The sequence below is a fragment of the Electrona antarctica genome (genome assembly GCF_951216825.1).
Source record: "Electrona antarctica genome assembly, chromosome: 23".
Taxonomy (NCBI): Eukaryota; Metazoa; Chordata; class Actinopteri; order Myctophiformes; family Myctophidae; genus Electrona; species Electrona antarctica.
Genome location: NC_136804.1, coordinates 23,602,380 through 23,627,795, shown reverse-complemented (window position 1 = coordinate 23,627,795; position 25,416 = coordinate 23,602,380). Strand labels below are relative to the sequence as shown.

The following is a 25,416-nucleotide window of genomic DNA, read 5'->3' as shown; positions in this document are numbered from 1 at the left end:
TATATTTCATATTGTGAGTTTGTAGAACTGTTCACAGTGTTGCCAAGTCTAGTCATTATAAGCTACTTTGGACTTGTCTATCTGTAAAGTTTCTTTAGAATATTGGTGGTCCTTGACATGAAAATGCTTGAGAACCACTACTCTAAAACAACATTGGACAATGATGTTTGACAGTCAGCAAAATAGTTGCTTATTTTAGACTTATTTTCTGACTTTTTCGGATTTTCTGACTTGATCTGCCCTGTTAACATTTTCATAGACCTGGTTGCTTGTTTCTCTCTCAGTCACGAAATGTGGCAACCCTGGTCAAAGCTGTGTTATTATTGTGATGCATGGATGCCTGGTTTAGCTTAGCACACAACAGCTAACATGATGCAGCAGGCTGCTGCCTGGATGGAATATGGATATGGCGTTGCCGTTTACCGTCCCTCTCACAGACTACAAGTCAGGGACGAGTGCACTGACTGTCTGACTCCGTCTCCGTGCAGTCTCCGAACGTGCACGGTGCTCCGCCTCCTGTGGGCGCGTTCGGAATAACCACACCGGAGTGCACTCGCCTATTAGTTTGCATTGCACAGTGGGCTCAGTGCGCTATTTCCGAACGCGCCCCACACGCACACACATGCGCGCACACACACTCACACACAGCCCGCCTTCTGGCCGCTGCAGACCCAGTTCCCACACCCAATTTTGAGAAAAGATTAACGGCGATATTTTTTGTATCGCACGATAAGAGTCTCGCGTTAACGCAGCACGTTAACGCCGATAACGGCCCAGCATTAGTATGTATGTATGTAAATAGCATACTATTAATACTATTTCAGCAGATCGTTTATTTTCAAATGGCAGACATGTATGTATGAGTTGAAGTCAGTGGTTAATGTATGTTTTGTATATAATTATCAAAATCTACAAATTAACTAGTAACTACAGTTTTCAAATAAATGCAGTGGGGTAAAAGTACAATATTTGCCTCTGAGATGTAGTGCAGTACAACTAAAAGTACTGGAAATTTGAAATACTCAAGTACACAAAAATGTGAGCTCTCTCTCCCAGAAACTAGTAGTAACTATTACATAATGACACCGCTAGAATGTGTAAGTTGTGTTTTCCGTGTGTGTGTGTGTGTGTGTGTGTGTGTGTGTGTGTGTGTGTGTGTGTGTGTGTGTGTGTGTGTGTGTGTGTGGCGCGTGAGTGCTGTATTTGAATCTGGGAGATTCCTGAAACAAATGTGTGAGAGTGTGTTTGTCTGTTCATCCACGTGTGAGTAGACTGTTGCCTCCCACAATTTTTTAATGTTTCCTCCCCACTTTTCGTCTTTACAGTTGCGCAAATTTATATAAATCAAAATCATCTATGCACGATGTAAAAAATAAAATATTGAAAACTACAAATATTTTGAAATATATTATTTTCGTGAACGGAAAATGACGAACAGATGCCAGCTTCCGTGTCCGTATTTCGGGAGGCGTAGTTACAGAGCATTCGGAGATTGTGGAATAGAGTTGTCTGGCGGCTACGCGAGACTAGAGAAAAAAACGCTGCGGTCTGAATGACCCTTTAGAGTTAAAAGATGATTCAGCTTCCATTAGCAGGGCAAGGTGGCGTTTACGTCCATTAGCCCAGAATAAATGGCAGCTGAATTATTGAGACCATCAAGTCACTGAACGTTAGCCAGTCCATTTCCTAAACAGGATCTGGCCCCTCAGCATCTCCTTACAATGTGTTACCGATGATGATACTACACTGTGCCTGTACTCTATCTGCCAGCGTGCATGTGTGCATGCATGCGAGGTGTGTGTGTGTGTGTGTGTGTGTGTGTGTGTGTGTGTGTGTGTGTGTGTGTGTGTGTGTGTGTGCTCCTTCATTCAAGTACAATGGTGTGAGTGCATGGTTCCTGCCTTCCATTTGGGCCGGTTGGCAATGTTTCCTGCTGAGACAAACGGTCCAGGAAGAAGCCTGCGAGACTTGGCAACCCGACAGCAAGCATAACTCTGTTAGCTGTGTGAATGAATGGGAGACAGGCCCGAGCGTCATTTGGGATCCCAGGGGATGGCAATTGCTAGCGGCTTCGTATGAAAATCAACCGATATCAACCAGTAGGTTACTTATCAAGACGATTCAATCGAGCCTGTGATTAGGAAACGCGGAGACATGTACAACATTTTATGACCCATGGTATTAGTGCCTTGGAAGTTTGTGGATTAGAATCTAATCAAACCTGGACAGAGGGGGAAAGGAGATATGCAGAGAAGCAGTGGATTTTAAAATTAAACACCACATTTCCACAAGGCTTAAACAATACCAATCCATTACAGGAAACAGGGTAGTAAACAAACCATTAAATGCTAAACTTCTAAATTGCTCTTAATTAGAGCAGAGCCAGGACAATAGCAGAAACACAAAGCCATTTAGATTCAAAATCAGACCATGATCTGATGGTCTGAGGTTGACACTAATGGGCTCGATGGGTGGACCCCTCAAAGGTAATCACACTTTAATCATTGACCTCCAGAAACCTACCTCAGAGGTAACTAGATTAAGCCAGACTAAATCTAAATATAAGATTGAGAAACTTTTAGTACATCTAGTAAGACTAAACCTTAATTGCCCAGACTCTTCTTCAACAAAGATGGCGAAAGCAAACATTCTTTGTTCGGTACTCATACAATAGTATGGTACAAAACACTGAAGTCCTTAAACCAGAAACCTAACCCTATAACCATAACCTCAGTCTTAATCGGCTGGGTAAGTCCCCTAACCTCATATCAGTCTTAACAGGCCACGTAAGTCCCCTAACCTCTTATCAGTCTTAACAGGCCACGTAAGTCCCCTAACCTCATATCAGTCTTAACCGGCCACGTAAGTCCCCTAACCTCATATCAGTCTTAACCGGCCACGTACGTCCCCTAACCTCATATCAGTCTTAACCGGCCACGTGAGTCCCCTAACCTCATATCATTCTTAACAGGCCACGTAAGTCCCCTAACCTCATATCAGTCTTAACAGGCCACGTAAGTCCCCTAACCTCATATCAGTCTTAACCGGCCACGTAAGTCCCCTAACCTCATATCAGTCTTAACAGGCCACGTGAGTCAGTTTCACAATGTTTTCGCTTCGGCGGATTCATTTCCGTGTTTCCTAATCACAGTCAGTAGGCTCCAGTATACATAGAGTTGAGCCTACTGGCTCCATTGCATGGTCTTGATAAGTAACCTACTGGTTGATATCGGTTGATAACATTCAAAGCGGGTGCAACTGCCACACGCTATCGTTCGCATTTAACCTTAAATTCAGTTATTTTATGCATTAGGTTCTCCAACTCTTCAACTAAAAATAATCTTCAACTTTTTTTGCAGATTAATGTGATTGCAGATAGGCACTGAGTACATCTCAAATCAATCCATGGCCGTCCACGTCATGATAGGCAATTAGGAAGGCTGCAATGACATGCATACTATAAGATCTGGTCACCCTAGCTTAGTAAAATATTCAAAGTAAAAATATTTAGGACGACCGTCGAGCCAATTCTACTCCGAGACATGGACACTTTCAAAGAAATTATTGAAACGGTTGGATGGCACTTACACCCGCCTTCTAATGAGAGCGCCTCATCTCTCTTGGAAGAGCCACCCATCGACTTCTCTAATATGTTTCTCCCCGTGTTTCTTCACTAGTCCGATCCAGAAGAACACAGTTTGCCGGCTACTGCTACAGAGCTGATCATGAGGTTATATCTTCCCTTCTTCTCTGGAATCCTGCCTCAAAGCAGACCAGGAAGAAAACTGTCGTTCCCTGATGTCATCGCTAGGGACACATCAGTAAACAGGAACTGGGAATGACAATGAAGGACCGGGAATTTCTAGATCAGCCATTTCTGAAATAGGGATTAAGTGGTAACTTTGGTTTTGCCTCTATAGTTTATTTCTGGAAAGAAGGACGTCTCTGAAGACAGAGGGAGAGAGAGGGTGGGGGGGGGGGGGGGTCAGAGGAGTATGAAGAGCTGTCACAGGCTGAGTTACAGCATGGAATTAGCCCCTGTCTGAGGACAGTACAATAAAGATTGACCTCTGTGTCATTATCTGCACATGACTCTATCACCTTCCTATTGCTTTGCCTACATCCTCTCTCTCTCTCTCTCTCTCTCTCTCTCTCTGATATACCTGTATGTGTCACGCTCGCTGCCGAAACAGGAACACAATCAGTCGCTTTTTTTAGTCGCCGATGATCAAACGCTGACAGTTGCAAAGCACCATCTAAATCATTATCCGGTTTGCTTCATTTTTAGCATGTCTGATTTAACTAATCTATGTGTGTTTGTCTGTGTGCCTATGTGTGTCTGTGCGTGCGTGTACCTGTGCGTGCGTGCGTGCGTGCGTGCGTGCGTGCGTGCGTGCGTGCAACCAAAATTACATCTCCATTAGGCCATGTTTATCTGCATCTATTGTTGCCTAACTCCCCTGAGAGGGAAGCATTCTAAGAACCTCTAAACTTCTCACACAAAACAAAGTGCAACGTTCTGACATATTCTTTGTGATGCCATTGTCTTTGCATCTCAAAGTTACTGTAGCAATAATTAATCTCACTAGAGGCGAAACAAGCAGGCAGCCGCTTTTTGACTGCCTGCCTGCGATAGATAGCTGAAGTGAGTAATAATTCTAACGGCTGTCTAAACAGCATGTACTGTGGTATAATGCGACCTGCCTCGAGTTAAACACACATTTACAGAGCAAATAATGCATGAACAAGGAGCGAACCTGACAAGGCGAACCTGATCGGTACATTGTGGCTGATAAAACTGCCACAAACTTCCGTTTTGAGCTGCTATACTGTAAGATGAAGAGATAGCATTGTATTTCAGAAGAGACCGTGCAGCCTTGAGGGCTTCCCCGAAAACACACTGGAAAACTAATATTTTATGATGGCAAGTCCAAGAGCACAATGTTAAGTCCACTCGGGACATTTTCACAGAGCAAAACGTTGCATTGATGTTGCAAACAGACCACTAGGGTGACCAACTCGTTTGCGATGGTTTTGAAAACCTTATGCCTACTATACCTACTGTAGCACCATGGCAAAAACCAAAAACTTCACCAAGTGCACAATTTTCATGAATTTTCCTCCCAGCTATTAGGCCTCAGTTGAAATTGGACATTAAGATTTTGCAACAGCAGAATTCAATTAAATCTAGCTTTAGAGTAAAAATGTAAGAGATATTAAACCTGGTTTATGTGATGTATTATAGGATGAGCTAGACATTTGACATTTGGAGGAATGCATAGGAACTGACAGGGAGTACTTGTCTGAAAGTCGGGCTGCATTGATTTAGTCTGTGGAAATGACAGAAAAACGTTCATGTCCCTCCATGTGTCTGTCTACCCTCATGAACGACACACCATTCATTTATAAATGCTGAAATACCTCACACCCCGACCAGTCAAAACATCAGTTGAGCAAAGTCATCAAATCCTATGGAATTCCTTGCAATCTTACTCTTCTCTTAGTCTTTTGAATAATATTCTGTTAGGTTTTAGTCACATTTTCATCTGAAATGTTTTAGTGTTAGCCTAGTTTTAGTCGACGAAATATATGTTTGTTGCAGGCTGAAAATAGCCGGTCTACAAGATCACAACGTGTCTCAAATTACTTGTGTTTTAGTTCTACTGGATCTCTTCTCCACTAGTCCCTGCCTAACAGTCTAGTTTTTATCTGTTGATGAAATTGTCAGTATATTTAGTCATCAGTTTTTTTATTTAGTTTTTATTTAGATTTCATCAGTGAAAATAGGTAGTCGACGAACATTTTTCGTCATAGTTTTGTAGACGAACTCAACACTGCTGCTGCACGAATGTGAATACACAAATGTGAATACACAGACAGGTATTGTCAAACAAGCAGCAGAATTCCAATTCTAATCTATCACCAGGCAACCAGGCAGAAATACACAATACAAGTGAACCCTTAAATAATAGACAAAAAATAACTGACATGTAACATCCTTGGTTTGCTAATCCAAACTCCCAGGGGTTCTGCGATCATCCGTGCATTCAGCAACATATTACACATGACTAACGCTGTCAGAGATGGCGAGAGAGAGAGACTCCGATTGGCCCGATGAAGATAGCTATTAGCTGTGTTACGCTATTCAGTGGCAAGCAAGTCAGAGCCAAAGGCACCGGATTAGAATGACCTATATATACAGTATTCTGTATGGATTGAGACGCAAAGAAAAGCAATATGCAGATGTATGGACCTCCTAGAAAATGATCCAATGGAATTCCATTGAACCCTGAGGCTATCAATCATTGGGAGACGGTTCCATACAGCTTGAGGCCCTGTGATTCTCACATGACCCCAGAAGGACGGAACACTTCTCTACAGCAGAATGGAGCTTATTAGTCAAATGTTTCTTTGTTGGGAAACAGTAGAACATTTTTTTTCAATACTGCGTCTCTGAGTGACTAATTCAGTTAGTGGCATACGTGTGCTCTATCATGAATTGCTTTAGTTTTTGGGAGTGCTGCAGTGGCAGTGGCACTGCCACGCACGCACGCACGCACGCACGCACGCACGCACGCACGCACGCACGCACGCACGCACGCACGCACACACACACAATCTCCCATACACATCCTCCGACCTCACACTATATCAAGTGACATTGGACGTGTGATCAAGAGTGTCACTATAAAGTGGTGTACTGTAGTGGTGTAGTGGTGTACGGTGTGTACGGTGTGTGCGTGCGTGCGTGCGTGCGTGCGTGCGTGCGTGCGTCAGCAGGACATCTGAGTCACAGCACTAGACTGGATATGGGCTCTCAGTGGGAGATCAACACATTCCTGCCACATGCAGGAAGCCAGTGAGTGATGGAAAAAGTACTGACATGTTTGTTTGTCTTTACTTTAACCCATTTTGACCTGAGATCAGATTCTAAAAATGTCTTCTACATCCTGACAGTTTTCTGAAAAAGCTATGTTTCTATGTCAGTGGTTCTTCGATTTTTCAAAAATAGCAGACCTACAAGCTCGTAGTGCGCCACTCGGTGGCGCGCTACGAGCTTGTAGATCTGCTATTTTTCAATAGCTAAAGCATAACATAGTGCTAACACCAAAAGGGGTTCCCGCCCAACTTGGTATTTTATTTTTTCCGACATGGCCACAAAAGTTAATGGGATCTATGTGAAGAGAGATGTGACAAACTGACATATTGAGCTTATGACACACAGAATATGGCATCCCCCTAGTATCTCCTTCACATTCAGTAGATCCTGTGATCTTTTGTGGCCAGATGTAATTTCCTGGGGTCTAGTAGGACTAAAGTAAATAACAATAAAGAAATCGCCGTAAAGTTGTCAAAAAAATACAGTAGGTTTGGCAATTGGCATCAAAATGTACTTAAAGTTTAAGTAACGTTTTCAAATGTAAAGAAAATCTTTTGAAAATAGCAGATCAACAAGCTTGTAGATCGGCTATTTTCAAATGGCCAAAATGTATGTTTTGTAATAATAATCCAAATCTACATAGAAGTACTAGAACTAAAAGTATTGGAAAAATACTCAAGTCAAGTACAAATTGTACTTAAGTACATGTACTTAGTTACTTTACACCACTGCATATAGGAAGCTGTGGCCCTGAAGGAGATAATTGCAATGATGGGAAAAGTGAAATCATATTTTCAATACAAACACCCCCCCCTGTACAATACATACACCACATTGTAATATAGAGGTAAAGATAATCATAATCATAATGTTAAAAGGTCCGATGTCAGATTGAAGTTCATTTGAGTGAATGCATAGCATAATGAGGCCTGGGAGTTAGCTGCATGGGGGAAGCGGGGACATCTGCTCACAGAGCACGGCTCACTGAACTGCCCGTCTTCCCAACACACACAGTTTATATTACTGATGAATGAAAATCATGGATCAAAAACCAATGCGATGGCACCTCTGTGGTCTCTTAGAAAAACACAACCTTTTTACGTTTGAAAATCTTGTGTTTTTTTCTAATATCAAATTGGTTTTTAAATGTTTACATGGTCATGTTTCACCTTTGTTCTCTGGACTGGTTGTTAGACTTCCGAGCTCTGGTAGAGCAACCACACGAGCCTCAACAAGTGGTAACTGTACTGTTCCCAGGTGTAACAACTCATTCGGACAGTCTGCCTTCTCAGTAAAGGGAGCAAACCTATGGAACTCTTTGCCTACGGTTCTAAAACTAGAGACGGATGGTAACGTGTTCTACAGAGGACTCAAACTATGGTTGAAATCAAATCAACTGTGTTCACATGTATAGCTTGAGTTACTAGAGTGATTATGTTTACTTGTGTATTTGAGATTATGTAATGGGTACTGTAATTTTGCTGTAAATATTATTAGAATGTATAATGTTTTGTATTTGATTGGGTGTTTTCTTTTTCTTTTCTTTTTTTTTAACTAAATTGTATTTTTTAGAAAAGTCTCCTGTGGACAAGTGGTGAAAATGTGCTAACACACTGTAAATGATGCATCTACAATTTGTACAACTGTGCAATGAGCAATGCAATTGTTATGTCCATATCAAATAAATAAAATAAACACATGGAGGTGCTACGATCAGGTGTTTGGGGACCGATCCCGAACACCGATTGTTTTTCTCATGATCGGGCCGATACCAATCTTGCGCGTAAGGGGGACATTTGAATATTTCCAAAAGGATGTCAAAACCCATGTCAAAACTGTTCCTGTGTGTGTGTGTGGGGAGAAAGGGGAGAATGTTTAGGCCTGTCACAAAGATGCAAATACGATATTATACTATATATCTAGATCGATCGGAGCACCTCTAATTACTGTCATACAGTAGTAGTAGTCTTCACTGGCGAGGAGCTCAGTCCTATATGACAACAATTACATCAACTATTACTACTGTTGCTACAGCAAACCCTCCTCCGAGTCCTACTACCACTTACGGCCGGGCTCCACCGGGCGCGTCAGCGTCGCGTCTCCGTCACCGTCAGGGAATGTTCCCTTTTTAATCAATGAAGGGTGGCTCCACTGCCCGCGTTGACGGAGACGCGACGCGTGCATTAAAATTGAACCGGTGCGTTTTTTGACGCGACGGAGACGCAACGCGTCCGGTGGAGCCCTGGCGTAAGGCTAATAGACATTTCAAAAAGTATTTATTTAAAGACCTTTTAAGCGTCGTACGAAGCCAACTCGAGTCGTGACAAATCATGACAACACACACAATATTTTGGACCAAACAAATAATTACATAGAAGAAAAACAACAACAAAAAGTGTTGTAACCTGCCATTTTTTTCTACTTTCTAATTCTTTGTTTGGCCCGAAAAATTGTGTTTGTTGTCATGATTTGTCACGACAAGAGTTGGCTTTGTCCGCGGCGTAAACGTCTTTAAATAAATACTTTCTGAAATGTCTATGAGGAAAATGAACGGAGAATCATTTCCTGGGCCCTGGTAGGGGGCGGAACTGCGACGCTCTATACCCATGATATGAAAACTATTTGAAGTCCAACGCTATTATTTTACATTATTCTATATCAACAAGAACTTTAGGCAAAAATACCCTTTCTTAAACATGTGAAATATGTGGACTTTTTTTTTTTCTCCTAACCTGCAAATGATGCTAATGTTTCAAACATCTGCATATGATGCTACATTCTAAATAAATATGCTTTCACATACGCTATTTGACCTGTATATGTATGTATGTATGTATGTATGTATGTATGTATGTATGTATGTATAGTATATAGTTGTTAATTGAACCTGTTTTCTATCTCTTTCCCTTTGCTCTCACTCTAACTCTATACTCCATCTTTCTCACGGAATAATAATACAATAAAATAAAAAGCGATGGAGTGCTGAGCGTGCACGGGAAAAATACAAATACAAATAAAAACACCATTGTTTTACACCTATAAAACTGTGATGTGACAACTGAAACTGATCCTGTGCAGTGTGTTGCAGTCATTTGTTTGTTTTACCTCAGCAGGATGCTGAACACTGATTCATGCTTTTATTTCAACTAAGTGGACTCGACTGCAGCTATGTACTATTTACTGGCTTCCCTATACTCCATAGAGAGACTACAACTAATTAAACATGCTGCTGCTAGGCTACTGACAAGAAATGACATGAGAGGTCTTGGCTACTTTGCACTGGCTCCCTGTTTACATTTGTTTTAGTTGTAGGGGTGCCAGTTCTTTTACCAGCATACTGTACAAATGCAGTCGTCAAAATTAATGATGAAGAACTGAATGAACTTCAACACATTTTGAAGTCTACTGCCCGCTGTATCAATTAAGTCTGATGTCTCGATATCTTGTGCCATACAGTATGTTATTGCATTAGATACTGATAGATCTTTGGTCTGTCGGGAACAAATGGAGACTAATTGGAAAGACTCACTGAAACCCCAGACGCTAATTACTGCATTATTACTGTATCTCTCACCAGTTCTCTTCTTTTGTTCGACATCCCACAGATCTACTGTAGCTGTCCAGCAGCATTTGGTCTCGTTTTAATTTGAATGTTAGAAATAATATAATTGGGTCATATCCATGCGGCCGTTTGTGTTGTACCATCAACCAATTAGCGAGACCAATGACCCTGTGCGGACATTACGGCGATTGACTGCAAAAAGATAAGTGCAAAATGATTAGCTTATTAGCTATTTTGGCTAACTGTGGGCAAGGCCTGTTTGTCTTCCAGACTCCAGGGTGACGTGTGGTGAGACAATGTGTGGACGTATCCGCTATATTCGGTCCTAGCCGTTCAACACGATCCCCTACTTAACAAACTGACTTCCAACTTGCCAAACGAAACAGACTTCCAACTTGCCAAACGAAACATAAGATGGAGGATGGCATCGTTGCACTGCTGTGCAACAGCAGACAGAGTTCAGAGAAAGCCAGCCGGTTGTGGGAGGGGAGCTGTTGCAATGCATGGACCACAGTAGGTAGGAGGACATCTGGGGGATGCTTCGTTAGGAGTCCTTGAGCAAGTTTCTGAGCCAGCACACAGAGAGAGAGAGAGAGAGAGGGAGCCAATGAGATCATGCTCTATTTATGGCTTCCAAGTGGACCATTCAGAAGCTAAAAGGTATCTATTAACGGGGGCCAGCTGTGTGATAAAAAAAATAATACCAACCCGAATGTTATCCGAATCTCGTCAGTTTGCCCAAGAAACCTCAAGTGACCTGGGGTTGTCTTCTGGCCGACTGCTGTCTGACTCGATACAAATTAGTGTTTAGTGAAAAAATAAAATCAACTAGGTGCTCAAAGGAGGTGCAGAAAGAGTTTAAAAAGTCGGCTGGTGCTTCAAAGATCAAAGGGACTGAAATGCTGAAGAGAAGGCGGCGATCAGAGTACTCAAAAAAGTATAAAGAATTTACTTTTTTTATTGTATTGTATTTTATTGTATATTATTGTATGTTTCAACTATTAGTCATATCCACCCTCTCCTCATTTCTATACTTTTTTTGAGGGGTGCAGTACTTAGTTTAGACTAGTCATTGGTTAGACCAGTCATTAGTCCTACAACTACAACCTATCTCAAACGCTCACCCTAACCCCCATTGGAATACCATATAGGGGGGAAAAAAGATGTCCTCAGTGGCAAAGGCAAAACAAACACATGCAGTAGTTCTTGGATGGAAGATTCCATTTCCAGGTCACTGCTGTAGTAGTGTGCGTAGCACTAAGTATTGGTCATAACCTCATTTTACTCTGCTCACTTAAGTGGCTCTCCGGGGACCCGTTCTCTAATTCGCTCGGGTAGAGCGAGCAATGAGTGTACTGTACTGTAAGTGTGTGCATATGTGTGTGTGTGTGTGTGTGTGTGTGTGTGTGTGTGTGTGTGTGTGTGTGTGTGCGTGTGCATGTGCGTGTGTGCATGTCCGCGTGCGTGTGCATGTGCGTGTGCGAGCGTGAGTGTGAGTGAACTAAAGATTTGAGAATTTCTGTATTTTTAGCCTCAGGCTCTGTGTCTCATGCTCCACGTTCTCTCAACACAAACACTCCCCAGTCCCCATCCCCATCCTCACCCACCCATCCGTGCACATACGGTAAACACGCACGCATGCACACACACACGCACGCACACACACGACTTGACTGGTGGATGAGATAACATCCATGTATTCAGAGCAGGGGCCTGATGTTGCGGTGTCGTCTCCAAAACACGAATGACTCACCATGCAGGTTACTGTTCAGATTCCTAAAGAGACAGTAAGTACCCTGAGAGATAGCACAGAATACTGTACATCATACAAGTGGGAAAAGACACTTGTGCATGATATCCAGACACTTGTCCTGCACTTATGAGTGGAGGTGTTTTTGAGATGCAGACTGAGCAGGCCACAAAAACCTCACATACAGAACGGAACCCCTCGTACAACAACAACAACAACAACAACAACAACTACAAAATTGGAATTGAACGGGTGAGATGGTGACATGAAAGACTTTGTATGCAAGTCATCGCTAACAGTCTCTGTTCAGCGCCTTGTATTTGTAGCAGAGCGCGCCATGAGTGGCAGAGCGCGCCATGAGTGGCAGAGCACCATGAGTGGCAGAGCGCCATGAGTGGTGGTCCCTTTATTGGCTGTTGATGGTGACGTAACCAAATCTGTTTCAATCATTAATCCTATTGGGATTGAAGTAGAGATGTCATGAGGTAATCTCACCACTGGCATCACCACTGGCGATGCCAATGACCTCACCACTGGCATCACCAGGAATACTGGTCCCTCATTGCCTGTTAATAATGACGTTGCAAGAGATGAGAGGTCTTAACCCAGCTTGTAGATCTGCTATTTTTGAAAAATCTTGAAAATGTGACGCAAATCTTTGAATATATATTCTTTCAGAGTGAACGTTTTTAACTAAAATCTTTGCTTCTGGGGGGGTCCCTGGAACAACATATTTTCAAATGGGGGCCAATTACATATCATTTTTGCGGTCCTTGACATGAAATATTGAGCACCACTGATATAGAAACATAGGTATTTCTGAAAACTGTCAGGATTTAGAAGACTTTTTTTCAAATTCCGACGTCAGGCCTAAATGGGTTAAACAAGAGAGGACACCGACATACATACTGTACATACCCAGCCGATCGCAGTGCTTGTGCACTCGGCTTGCGCAAGTAATTACATCCTTCTGTGGTGACTTCTCACCATAGCAGGTCTGATCGGAACTACCACCACATCTCCCTCTCACAAATACCCCCCGCCCACCCACTACCGCCAGCACCACCCACCAACAACAAACACTCAAATGAGAGTCGAGCAGAATCCTGCAGCCTTTCTGGCATCAATGATTCATTCAGAGGAGGGCTGGATCTGTCTCCCTAATCAGAGCTTAATCTTTCAAGGGTATTGATCAAGCATCTCTGACAGAGCCATTATAGACACTCGATGAGCACGCCGTCTGCCAAAGGCGCGCCCCTGCTTCCGTCAATCTGGCCTAAGATTAACCCATTTTGGGCGGGAACCCCTTTTGGGATTTTAAACATTATGTTATAATTTAGCTATTGAAAAATAGCAGATCTACAAGCTCGAGCTCGTAGGTCTGCTATTTTTGAAAAATCGTGAAAATGTGGCGCAAATTTGGAATATATATTTTTTTCTGTTTTATGTTTTTAACTCAAATCTTTGCTTCTGGGGAGGTCCCTGGAACTACATATTTTCAGACGGGGGTCGGCGGCCAAATACATATAGTTTCTGGGGTCCTTGACATGAAATATTGATAACCACTGATATAGAAACATGAGGTTTTAAAAAAAAAATTAAATACTTTTTTAAATTTCGACGTCAGGCCTAAATGGGTTAAAGGGAGATGGAAGAGGGATGGAGTACAAAAGGATGGAATGGGAGTAAACACATGGCTTTAGGTGGATAAATTGAGCATAAAAAAAACAAGAGAAAAGTGGACTTTTGTAAATCAATGTGGAATCAATGTGAAAATGCGCTAAAATTGCCTATCAGAATGTGAGCAAGGCTATACAAAAGGACAAATGATGACCGCGGACAGAGGGCCTTGAATAAATACATGACTTTTCCATTTTCCAAGGTGACCGACATTGTGGATAATGAATGTATGCTATTCTACAGTGAATTCAAGTCCCTTCAAGTAAAATTTCACCGCTGGAGGAATCCAGACCTACTGCCTGGCTGTAAACAGTAAAGTATCTACGCTACGGTTTAAACCGCTAATTTAGGGATGTCATTATACTATATAGGTGATAATTGTGTTCTTCTACATCAAAGAAAAGAAACAAATCCAAAATGTTAAAAAGCTCACATCCGCAGAGGCAGATGGTGACACGCTGTGAGCTTACTATTTTCACTATTCATTGTACAATATATAGGCCTAGAGCACCAAAGTCTGACGTCAATATCGGTAGAGGGCACTAAGTCCACGGGTTCATTTTTTTATTTGCATTGTAATTCCCATAGGGGGATTTTAGATCGCCTCATATAAGAACTGTGTTTGAAAATCATCCTGGCCGTTTAACTCATGATATGAAGAATCAACTGACAGAGAAAACTCTAATGTTACTGCTGCTGAATTAGTTATATTTTCGCTAGAAACAGACTGTATCAAATATGACTGACTGACCGTCGTAAACGATACAGTGACACCTCCCCGACAATATCGCCGAGACAGTTTGTTTATTTTTGGACCACAATGCATATATGAGGCGATTTTAAGAACCCATGTTATTCTCCATAGAGAAAAACTTCTGTGAAGCAAGGGATGAGACTCAGGACTTCGGTGCTCTATAGGGCTGGGTACTGGGAGGCTTGTCAACATGAGGAAACAAGGCTGCCATTTCCACGGTGCACTGGTGCGGCCCTACTCCTGCTCGTCTTTGTAAAAAAAGAAAAAGCCTATACCTCCTTCCTTCTGCCACGCATCAAACCGTAAATCTAGCCCACGGGCAGCATGAACTGGGGCACAGACAATAACGGTAATCATGGCAAATCATGTGCTGCTCTGCCGGAGGAGACCAGCTGACTGCCTGACTGCTGCTGCTGTAGCCCACAGGGCCTCTTGTCTAAACAACAAAACACTGGAGGATGAGCGGGTGTGCATGTGTGTGTGTGTGTGTGTGTGTGTGTGTGTGTGTGTGTGTGTGTGTGTGTGTGTGTGTGTGTGTGTGTGTGTGTGGTTGGGGGGGGGGGGGGGGGGGGGGGGCTGGGTAACTTAGAAACAAACAAACCAAGATGAGCAGAGGGATTTTCCTCTCTTGCCGTCTTTCCTAACCCACTTAAGCACAATATGCATGCAGACTGTGCAGCATATGCAGCATTGGCGACTATATGACACAATATCTGAGTGCCTGGATTTTGTAACACACACACATCGCACCCTGGAAATTTTCATTTCAGGGAGGTCAAGAAAATATATTGAACATGTCCATTTTTAAATATGCAACATATTGTTGATAGATATGATAGCTATATATACGACACATATATTTCCTATATAACTACATATATGTTCATATAGACGCTACTTTCCGGGAGACACCTGAGAGGCTTAAGTTATTGTACTTTGGTGCACTCACTTTCCATACACTCTTTGCATCGTGAAACAGGTCTCAGAATCACACTTTTATCGAACACACAGAAGGCGTGTGAATGGAATCGTTCCGGTTCAGCACTCATCATCATCATCATCATCATAATCATCATCATCATAACCTTTATTTCAACTCGGAGTACAGTTGAGGGGCAGGCCCTTCATTTTCAATGTAGCCAAGATGAGAGCACAGAAGCAACAGACTTCTATCAAGCCCCGGTAAACTACTAGTGGCTTTGAATGTTATCACATGATTTAATCTCCGTCATTAGCCCTTATCAACAGCATGCAGTGCAGCCAGTATGGACATTTCCACATACTGATGTTGTTGTCAGCGTTGGTTGCATTGTCCGACTATTTAATTTAATCTAATCTAAAACATAATTGCCCAGACTTTTCTTCAACAAAGATGGTGAAAGCAAACATTCTACTTATACATAGAATTGTATGGTACAAAACACTGAAGTCCTTAAACCAGAAACCAAACCCTAACATCAGTCTTAACCGGCCACCGAAGTCCCCTAGCCTCATATCAGTCTTAACCGGCCATGTAAAGGGGGCCTTACACTAGCCGATAATCGGGCATTTTTGACGCTTGGGGGGTGCCCGACAGCTCAAAGCGCGATCGGGATCGGCCCGATCAACATCAAGAATGTTTGATATTTGCTCTGCCCCGCTCCGATTATCCTGTAGTGTGTGGTGCTATCAGATGTCAGATTGAAAAAGATCGGGCTAGTGTAAGGCCACCTTAAGTCAGTTTCACAATCTTTTCACTTCAGCGGCAGTAATTTCACTTCCGCATTTCCTATTTGCCTACGCAGTATGTGGAAATGTCCATATTGCGTGCATTGCATGCACCAGATAACAACATACTGGTGATTATCGGTTGATCTCACATAAATAACGGTAATGGGTCGATTTATTCTTGCATTTTGGACAGGAGACAAACGTTTCGGCTCTCCAGCCTTCATTAGTGACACTGATGAAGGCTGGATAGCTGAAAGTTCCGAAACGCAAGAATAAATTACTGAAATGCAGTCTTGGTGTGTACGACTCATTACGGTTATTTATGTGATATATGATTTGAACGGGTAACGCACCTTAACCCATTCTGGGCGGGATCCCCTTTTGGTGTTAGCATTATGTTATGCTTTAGCTATTGAAAAATAGCAGATCTACAAGCTCATAGCGCGCCACAGAGTGGCGCGCTACGAGCTTGTAGCTCTGCTATTTTTGAATAATCGAAGAACGACTGACATAGAAACATAGCTTTTTCAGAAAACTGTCAGGATGTAGAAGACATTTTTAGAATCTGATCTCAGGTCAAAAAGTGAGAGCGCGGTGGTCACATGAATGGTTATCGGTTGATAACATTCGAAGCGGATGAAACTACTCAACCAAAGCTTCTACCAAAGATCAACATGGCTTTAATTAAGAGTAGAGGGATCGGAGGACCTGGTGCTCTTGATGATGAATAGCCGTGCTTTGTACTGAAGGGGTAAAAGGATCCCTGGCTAATAAGACAATTAGATGCCTTAAAACATTATACTTGCCCTCTATAAAAAAAATAAAAAAAATAAAAACACCTTAAATATTTTATTTCTTTCATAAATAGAGACTCTTTCACTCAATAGGAACTGCTCCTGTCGCAAGTTGATGATATCATATGTCCATATGGTCTAGCCCTATGGAATGCATGGAAATTATGCTAATAAAAAAAACTCAATACTTCCTAAGGATAATATATTTTAAATACTTTTTTATTAGCACGTGCATTCCATATATTCCATAGGGCTGGACCCTTAGATTATATATTAATAGAGACGGCACCCGGAGGAAACCCTGAGGCAAAATGGACATAGTGGCCAAATTTGGTATTGCGGCGCTGTGCCAGCGCTGGTCCATTGACTATCATTGCGCACGTTCATGATGACACGTGAACGCTGTTTTATACGTGAACACGTGCAATGATAGTCAACAGCCAGCGCGTACACGATTTGGCCCAATCCATCCCAGAATGTTCCTACCCGGAAGGGGGAGTGAAATCGCCTCATGCGCTTTTGAGCAACTTAATGCAAGTGGATGGGATGAGAAATCCTGTGCCGTCTCTATTAATATATACTCTAAGGCTGGACCGCACATGGACATATGACATCATCAACTTGCGACAGGAGCAGTTCCTATTGAGTGAAAGATTCTCTATTTATGAAAGAAATAAAATATTGAAGGTGTTTTTATTTTAGTTATAGAGGGCAAGTTGTTTTAACCCATTCTGGGCGGGAACCCCTTTTGGACTATTGAAAAATAGCAGATCTACAAGCTCATACGATGTAGGTCTGCTATTTTTGAAAAATCGTAAAAATGTGGCACAAATCTTTGAATATTATATTCTTTCAGAGTGAACATTTTTAACTCAAATCTTTGCTTCTGGAACAACATATTTTTAGATGGAGGTCCGCGGCCAATTACATATATTTCTGGGGGTCCTTGACATGAAAAAGGTTGAGCACCACTGCCATAGAAACATGGGTTTTTCAGAAACCTGTCAGGATTTAGAAGTCTTTTTTTTTTTTTACAATCGTCCTCAGGTCTAAATGGGTTAAGGCACATTTGTCTTATTAGCCAGGGACCTTTTAATACAAAATGGAAAGGAGGGGGAACTCAGCACAGTGGGGGGTGATCAATGACTTAGAGCAGCGCGCTAATGACACGGTCCCTAATCCAAATGGGCGTCATCAAGCGAGAGCTGTGCTTACCCTTCAGATAAATTTACCACGGCCTCGAATTAGTAATCTTCATAAGAAACAACCCCGTTCGTTTCATCAGAAAGATGTCTGGGCCAAAGTGCATGCAGTCATCCATGCTTGACAAATAACGGGGGATCCTTTTGTTTGTTGAGCTTTCACCTGAAGCATGGACATTCAGACAGTCATGAATGAGCACGGCCCGTAGTACGATCAATCGGTAGCTCTGTATAGCAATCTAGTGCAATCTTACACGTCATTACGACGTGTGTGTAGTGTGTGTGTGTGTGTGTGTGTGTGTAGGTGTGTGTGTGTGTAGGTGTGTGTGTGTGTGTGTGCGAGAGAGTGAGTGAGCGAGAGAGGGACAGAGAGAGAGAGAGATCAATAGGCTGCTATCTTATTACTGTCTGGCTAGGTGGGGAAAGCTCCTGCATTCAATGTCTGGGGAGTCACTGAGGCCACTGAGTGTCCGTTAGTGAGGATTTACACGTTCACACAGTGACCACCCCATTACTCACGTATACTGGATACTGGATGTCTGTGTGTCTGTGTGTCTGTGTGTCTGTGTGTGCGCGCACGTGTGTGCGTGCGTGTGTGTGTGTGCGTGCGTGTGTGCGTGAGAATGTTGTTTTATTGACATGGCGCCAATAAACCATGCAACATTAATATACACTGTGTGTGGAGTGGACATTACCTTTCTTTATTATTTTTATTTTATTTATCAGAATCAACTTTTTTGTACATCAAAGGTTTATAGGTCTAAAGAGTGAACTTATTTTATAATTTGTGTAGTTTTCAAAAAGAAAAGAAGCAAGGAGAAAGCAGGTATGGTATCAAGATTCGTGGAAATCTAGGCCCATCTCTGTTCATCTGCGTTGTGTGAAAATATAGCCAAAGGTTCAGCATGGACAACAATCATTGCTTTATGCTTACAGGCAGATGAAAGGAGGGGAGAGAGAGGAGAAAGTGAATGACAAAAAGCACGAGAGCGCGCGTGCGAGAGAGAGAGAGAGAGCAGTCGTTAGAGGCTTTACTGTCAGTGTCTGGGAGCAGAGGGGTCTGATGCTGATGCTGGGTGCAGTGGTTGGAAGCAGTGTCTTCACGAGGGCCATGTTTGTTTGGCAACAGCAAATGAACAACACAGACAGGAAGGCTTTCATGGCCCCCGGGGCCTTCTGACTACAGTAACACACAGCGAAGAAAACCACCAGCCTCCCTGCCTGCCATCCTGGCTGCCTGCCTCCCTGCCTGCATGCCTCCCTGCCTGCATGCCTATGTTTGTGTCTCAATACAGACATAATTGGGGGGAAGGGAGTGGTTATAATACTGTACAGTATTAATATCGTAACTTTTTCTGCATAAACCTATTGATAGAGATTGTGTTTTTGTGAGATATTTTCATATTTTGTGGCCAGGCCAGCCACCATAGCAATGGAAAATAAAGTACTCCTATTGTGGAGTCTGTTAAATAGCAAATTTGATTATTGTCCTATTCTAACATTGAATCTCGTCATACAATATATGGTATGATATATGTTTTGGACAAATTTGACTGATTTCAAAGTGGGTAAGCAGTTGCCTTGGGGTGTAAAGGGGTGGCATGGATGCGGGTACGGGCAACTGACGCAGACCTACTGGCCAGTGCTTCTTTGTTGTGATTCTTTGTTTTGTGGATGGAGGGCAGGGTGACAAGGGGTGAGGAGAAGAGTGAGAGAGAGGAGCGGGAGGAAGGGAGTGTTGAGCACGCTGTTGAGCGCGCTGTAGGTCGCCATGCTGCCTGGAAGCGTGGAAAGGGGTTGGGGATGTACAGGGGGGTGGGGTTGGGAGGCAATGTCACTCCGATGTGGAATGTATCATGACGTGTACTGACTGGAGCCACGACCTCTGATGGAGAGAGAGAGAGAGAGAGAGAGAGAGAGAGAGAGAGAGAGAGAGAGAGAGAGAGAGAGAGAGAGGACAGACGGAACAATAGAGGGAGAATAATGTGAAAAGGGGGAGAAAAGGGACGGCGAGGATGGAAGGAACGGAATGAGAGGAAAGCAGGTTGCAGTGAGGCTTCTGGTTGATCTTGCCATTGCCGCATGCAGGCCTCAGTGACAGTGGACTGATGTCAATAAATAAAGACACGTTCACATACACTCACACTCACACACTCGCACACGCTTCACCTAAATGAGACCACTTCCATTTCTGAGAGACATGCAAATGCCTCAGTTTGCTTATCCACCACTTCCTCTGACGGGCGCACACGCGCACGCACACGCACACACACACACACACACACACACACACACACACACACACACACACACACACACACACACACACACACACACACACACACACACACACACACACACACACACACACACACAGCAGAGAAAGACCTGGGAGCTATCTATTGACCTCCTTATGAACATAGCTAATTATTTCCAGGTTGTTGGCTTAAAAGAAAAACGGGGGTAAAAAGTGTTTCCTGCGAATAAAAAACAACATTACAGACTAATCGCTTGAATGAAATGTGGAACTAGCATTCAAAGGAATTAGCTCGTTCTCATAGCTTGCCCAAAAACAGCAACAGCGTGCACCTTATGACTCTTATCCGCAGCACATTCAACAGAATGTGCATCCCATTGCTAAGTGCCACATGGCATAATTACCTAAGGTCTAACAAAACTATACTTCATAAACCATTAGAGTAATGCTGATAGCATATAGGGCAATAAAAACACTGTCAGATTAATTAATTGAATGGTTTGTTGCTCGGCACGTCGCTGGGAGGATCCCGGTTGCAGGAATGACATCTAATTCCAGCCGGCCGCCCCGGCAGACGTGGCAGCAGAACAGAATGTCAGCTCTGTCATTATACAATGACAACCAATACATCAGCACGCGGCTGGCAGACTTTCACTCAACGGTTAGACGTTGGCAAAACCCTCTAATAATGGAAATGATATTTTGTCTTGGCTGCCCTGCGGACGGGTTCTCTATCAGTGAAGTGGTGTGAATTGTTTAGACACGTGGGCAAAGATATAGGCTCAAATTATCCAATGTGTCCGTGCAAGATATAGCGTGTTTTGCTGTGTAGGCCTATGCCTGTGATGAGCTGACCTGATATGCATTCAAACGTACGGGTGTGTGTATTTGTTTCTGGTCCATAGAAATAGCCTGGTAAATGCCGTGATATTTGGGGTAATTTGTCTAGCTTGTATTCTTTTTTTTCTTTTGCAACCCAGTTGTTTCACCCAGTGCCAATTATCTAATGTAATCCTGGGCGCTACACATCCTCTGCCAAACTGGGGGGGCAGCGGACTGACCTCATGCCTCCTTCTATGCATGAGGAGTCCAAGCTGCTTCTTTTCACCTGACAGGGGGGAATTTCCCTGGCCGGACGTAGCGCGTGGAAGGAACACGTTATTCCGACCAGTTTTAGAGACCAGGATTACTGCATGTTTTTGTAAGGGTACCTACCCTAGGGGACACGGGGAGAACATGCAAACTCCACACAGAAAGTCCCTTTCGCCAACCCCCACCTCGGGTACGGGCACTGATGACGCGGAGGAGGGAACACGCCCCCAGCGCCCACAGCGTCCCCAGCGGGAATCGACCCAGGACCTTCTAGCTGTGAGGCGACAGCACTAACGACTGTGCCACCGTGCCCCCGTCGTGCTTGTATTCTGAATTGTAGTCAATAGTATGCTCTGGAGGACGTAAAATCATACATACAGACCTATACATAACACATGCTGAGAGGAACAAATGCTACTGATATATATAATATTAGAGCTGACAATACACATGGAGCGATTTTCGGTAGTCTGACTAACAAAGATAAAGTAGTAAATAATACAGCAATTCTGACTAATGAGTTGATTATTTCAGATAGGGAGTATCATGTTTAACCCCGAAATAACATGAGCTAACACCAAAGCTAAAACACCCATAATAGCACACGAATGATTGCACGAACAAAGTACTCTTCTCTTCCACCACCAGCAAACAACTGGAGTCGCAAGTCGGCAAAACTTGTGACTAGAATTACTGACACACTTTCAGAATGTGCTAATCTCTGCTTACTGAGGGAATTATCATGCAATTAACTTACACACACGCACACGCACACACAATCAGGCCTACACACGACAACACCACTAAGAAATGCACTCTACATTTTTAAAAGAGGAATTCCATTTCATGATGTCTCACAGTGCTATGAACCTTACATATAATTGATCACATGGCTGACTGCACATCAAATGAATGTGCTTAAATGGCTACTACTTTGTCACACATTAATAGGACACCTCACAAGGTACAGAACGGGTGAAATAAAAGGCAACAGCTCATGGCAACAGCAGAGCAGTACAACAATACTGCACTATTGCACATGTTCCCATTATGTTAGAACTTGTCCTGCATAGCATCATTCACTGGAAGGCACGGAAATGTGTTGCGTCGTTAATGTATTCAAGTATAACATGGCCATGTGAGGGCGCCTAACATGTATCCTCATGTATCGACTGGCGAGTGATCAATTACAACGTAGATAGTACTGTACTGTAGGTCCGTCCAGGGGACTTCAAATACACCACAGCAGTTTGAAATACTACAAGGATCACTTGCAGTCTTGCACACATTATATTGTCCACACCGCCGTGCACACGCATCACACCTCCATTCAAGCTCCAACCAACGTAAATGAAAGTAAAACAACGGATATACAGTAGATTCAGGGGTTGACACTAATGCTTGCCCGACTGCCCGTGGCAGGTGGAGTTTGCTTTGAGGTTGCCCGCCAACCAAGTGCGTTTTTTGAATACATGGGAAGCAACTTTAGTTCAGTCTTTGCTTCACTAGAAAGTTTGTGTTGCGTTTGCAGTACAAACACAACACAAGATGTCTGTGGAATTTAAAATAAGTCATATTGTATAGCAAGCTATTGAGATATTTGACATACATATTGAGGTATGTCCATATCTCTCAGCCCCAGATTGCGCAAGTAAAGTAAAAAAAAATATGACTTATCATTTAATTTCCGGGCAACATGTGTTGCACATGACCTTTGGGCAACTAGAACATGACCTGTACTCGCCCTACGGAGACCTCCATGTCAACGCCTGGTATATTTAAAATTATACCACAGGTAGTTTTGAGGACGCAATCTGATTGGTTGAAAAAGCTCCCTACCCGTGCTTCAAACGAGCATCACCGCACACCTAATCAAAACATAAAAACCAGCTGTGTCAGTGTCCGCAGGCAGTAGGCTACTAGCTAAGCTAAGTGTTTCTTAGTTTTTAAGGGTAACTGTGGTATAATCGCAATATTATACACTCGAGGGTGTGCGTTACTGTCATTAAAGGGACACTTCACCCTTTTTGCAAAAAAATATATGTTAATGACGTTTAGAAGATTTAGAACACTTTCCTGGGAGTCTTTATGTGTGTAATATGTGGTTTTAGATATTTTAGATTTTAGCAGTGAGCCCCGTGTCTCTGATGTCATGGACACTGGGCTCACTTCATTCCTGGACTACAATTCCCATAATGCTTTTGTGCACTTCTCCTCCTTGTGGATAGGGGGAGGGCTGTCTTACTGAGACAACATGTAGTCCAGGAAGTGGACTACCTGTGAGCCCTGCAGTGTCCATGACAACAGAGACACTGGGCTCACTGACGGCTATGGACGTATTTTTTAGGATTCAGAATCATGAAAACCCCCTTGTTTGACATGTCACATGCTACTTAAAGCATAATGAAATTTGGATATATATATTGTCTATGGTGTGGTATACAAAAATGGCCATAATTTGTTGTGTTTCCGGCAGAGCAGGCCTCTTATACTGTGGACCTTAATGACCAAATGAATAGAAAAAAACCCACAAATAAAAAGTACAGCATGACATCAACGGTCCTCTCAAATTTTGGGTGACGGCTCCATGCACTGCGTTGCGCTCACCTGTGGCAGGGCGGAGCTGAGCTGGCGCTGCAGCGAGTCGCGGTCGTAGACGACGTCCTGCAGGTGCTGATCGGACACGGACAGGCTCTCCTGGGTCTCGCGCAGCGTGTCCAGCAGGCGGTCGCGCTCGTCCAGCATGTTGACCATCAGCTGCTCGAAGTGGGAGTCCGGGTCCCCTGCGCTGCTCTGGGAGCCGCGCTGGCTCAGCGCCGTGTCCTCGCTGATGGTGGGCATCACCTCGCACATCATCCTGAATCACTCTGGCCTCTGTCCGGGTCAAAAAAAGAAGGAAGGTGCAGGGAGAGTTAAAGATGGAATGCTGTGATCCCCCCCCCCCCTAAAACATGATCATCAGGTACAGTACTACGAGTATACTCAAAAAAGAAATTGTTAAACAATTATGTTTTTTATTATTATACTGTTCTTGTATGATAAAGGGGGAGGAGTTAGGGGAGGGGATGATATTGTGTCACTATATCACTGTCATTTCGATCGGGCCATTCGACTCAAAGGCTTTCAGCTTTCAGGAAGAAACCAAAAATACACAGGAAAGACATATTTCAATATTCTAACCACACCTGGGGGTCTATTAGACTTAGAGAAATGCTAACTCCATAGACACATACAAAACAGAAAAAGTACAAAAACACATCTTTAAGCCTGCAGTCATACTAAGCCTGCAGACTATCTTTTTTTTTACAGACGAAAACAGAATAAAAACAAAATAAAAACTAAGCCATGATGACTAAAACTATCACCAAATATGTACTGACAATTTTGTACGTAATAGAGACCAGCGGGTGGCGGATTTAGCCGCGGTTGCCGCGGGTGAACCGCAGTTTAGGGTGGATTAGGGTCAATTCAATATATTATAAATTAATATTGGATAAACCGCGGGTGAAATAATGCGGGAAATAAATGAATGGCATCTATCTATATGCTTATTATACCTTTTTAAAACGCACACAATCTCGGCATGCGTGCGTTAGTAGTATTTTAATTTAATCATTTTCCATGATCTGGCACAAATTAGCCGCCTATGAAGTTGGGTCCTGTTGCACAACAACAACAACACAGTGGTCTCCTACAGCCTACAGGCAGCTACGCTAAAGTTGCTAACAGGCAGCT

General features: G+C 43.1%; 1 protein-coding gene across 12 annotated transcripts in view; it reads right to left on the bottom strand.

Moving 5' to 3' along the window:
• Positions 1-25,416, bottom strand: part of ppfia2 (PTPRF interacting protein alpha 2) — a 285,017-nt gene that overhangs the window by 203,003 nt on the left and 56,598 nt on the right. For 11 of the 12 annotated variants that reach the window (XR_013789017.1, XM_079494692.1, XM_079494700.1 and 8 more), the window contains one exon: positions 24,289-24,555. The exons of the other annotated variant lie outside the window; for it this stretch is intronic. Coding sequence is in view for 10 of the 11 variants with exons in the window: in XM_079494692.1 (XP_079350818.1) it covers positions 24,289-24,537 (249 nt within the window). In the remaining variant the exon portion in view is untranslated. The remainder of the gene's footprint in view (positions 1-24,288; positions 24,556-25,416) is intronic. 12 annotated transcript variants of the gene reach the window in all.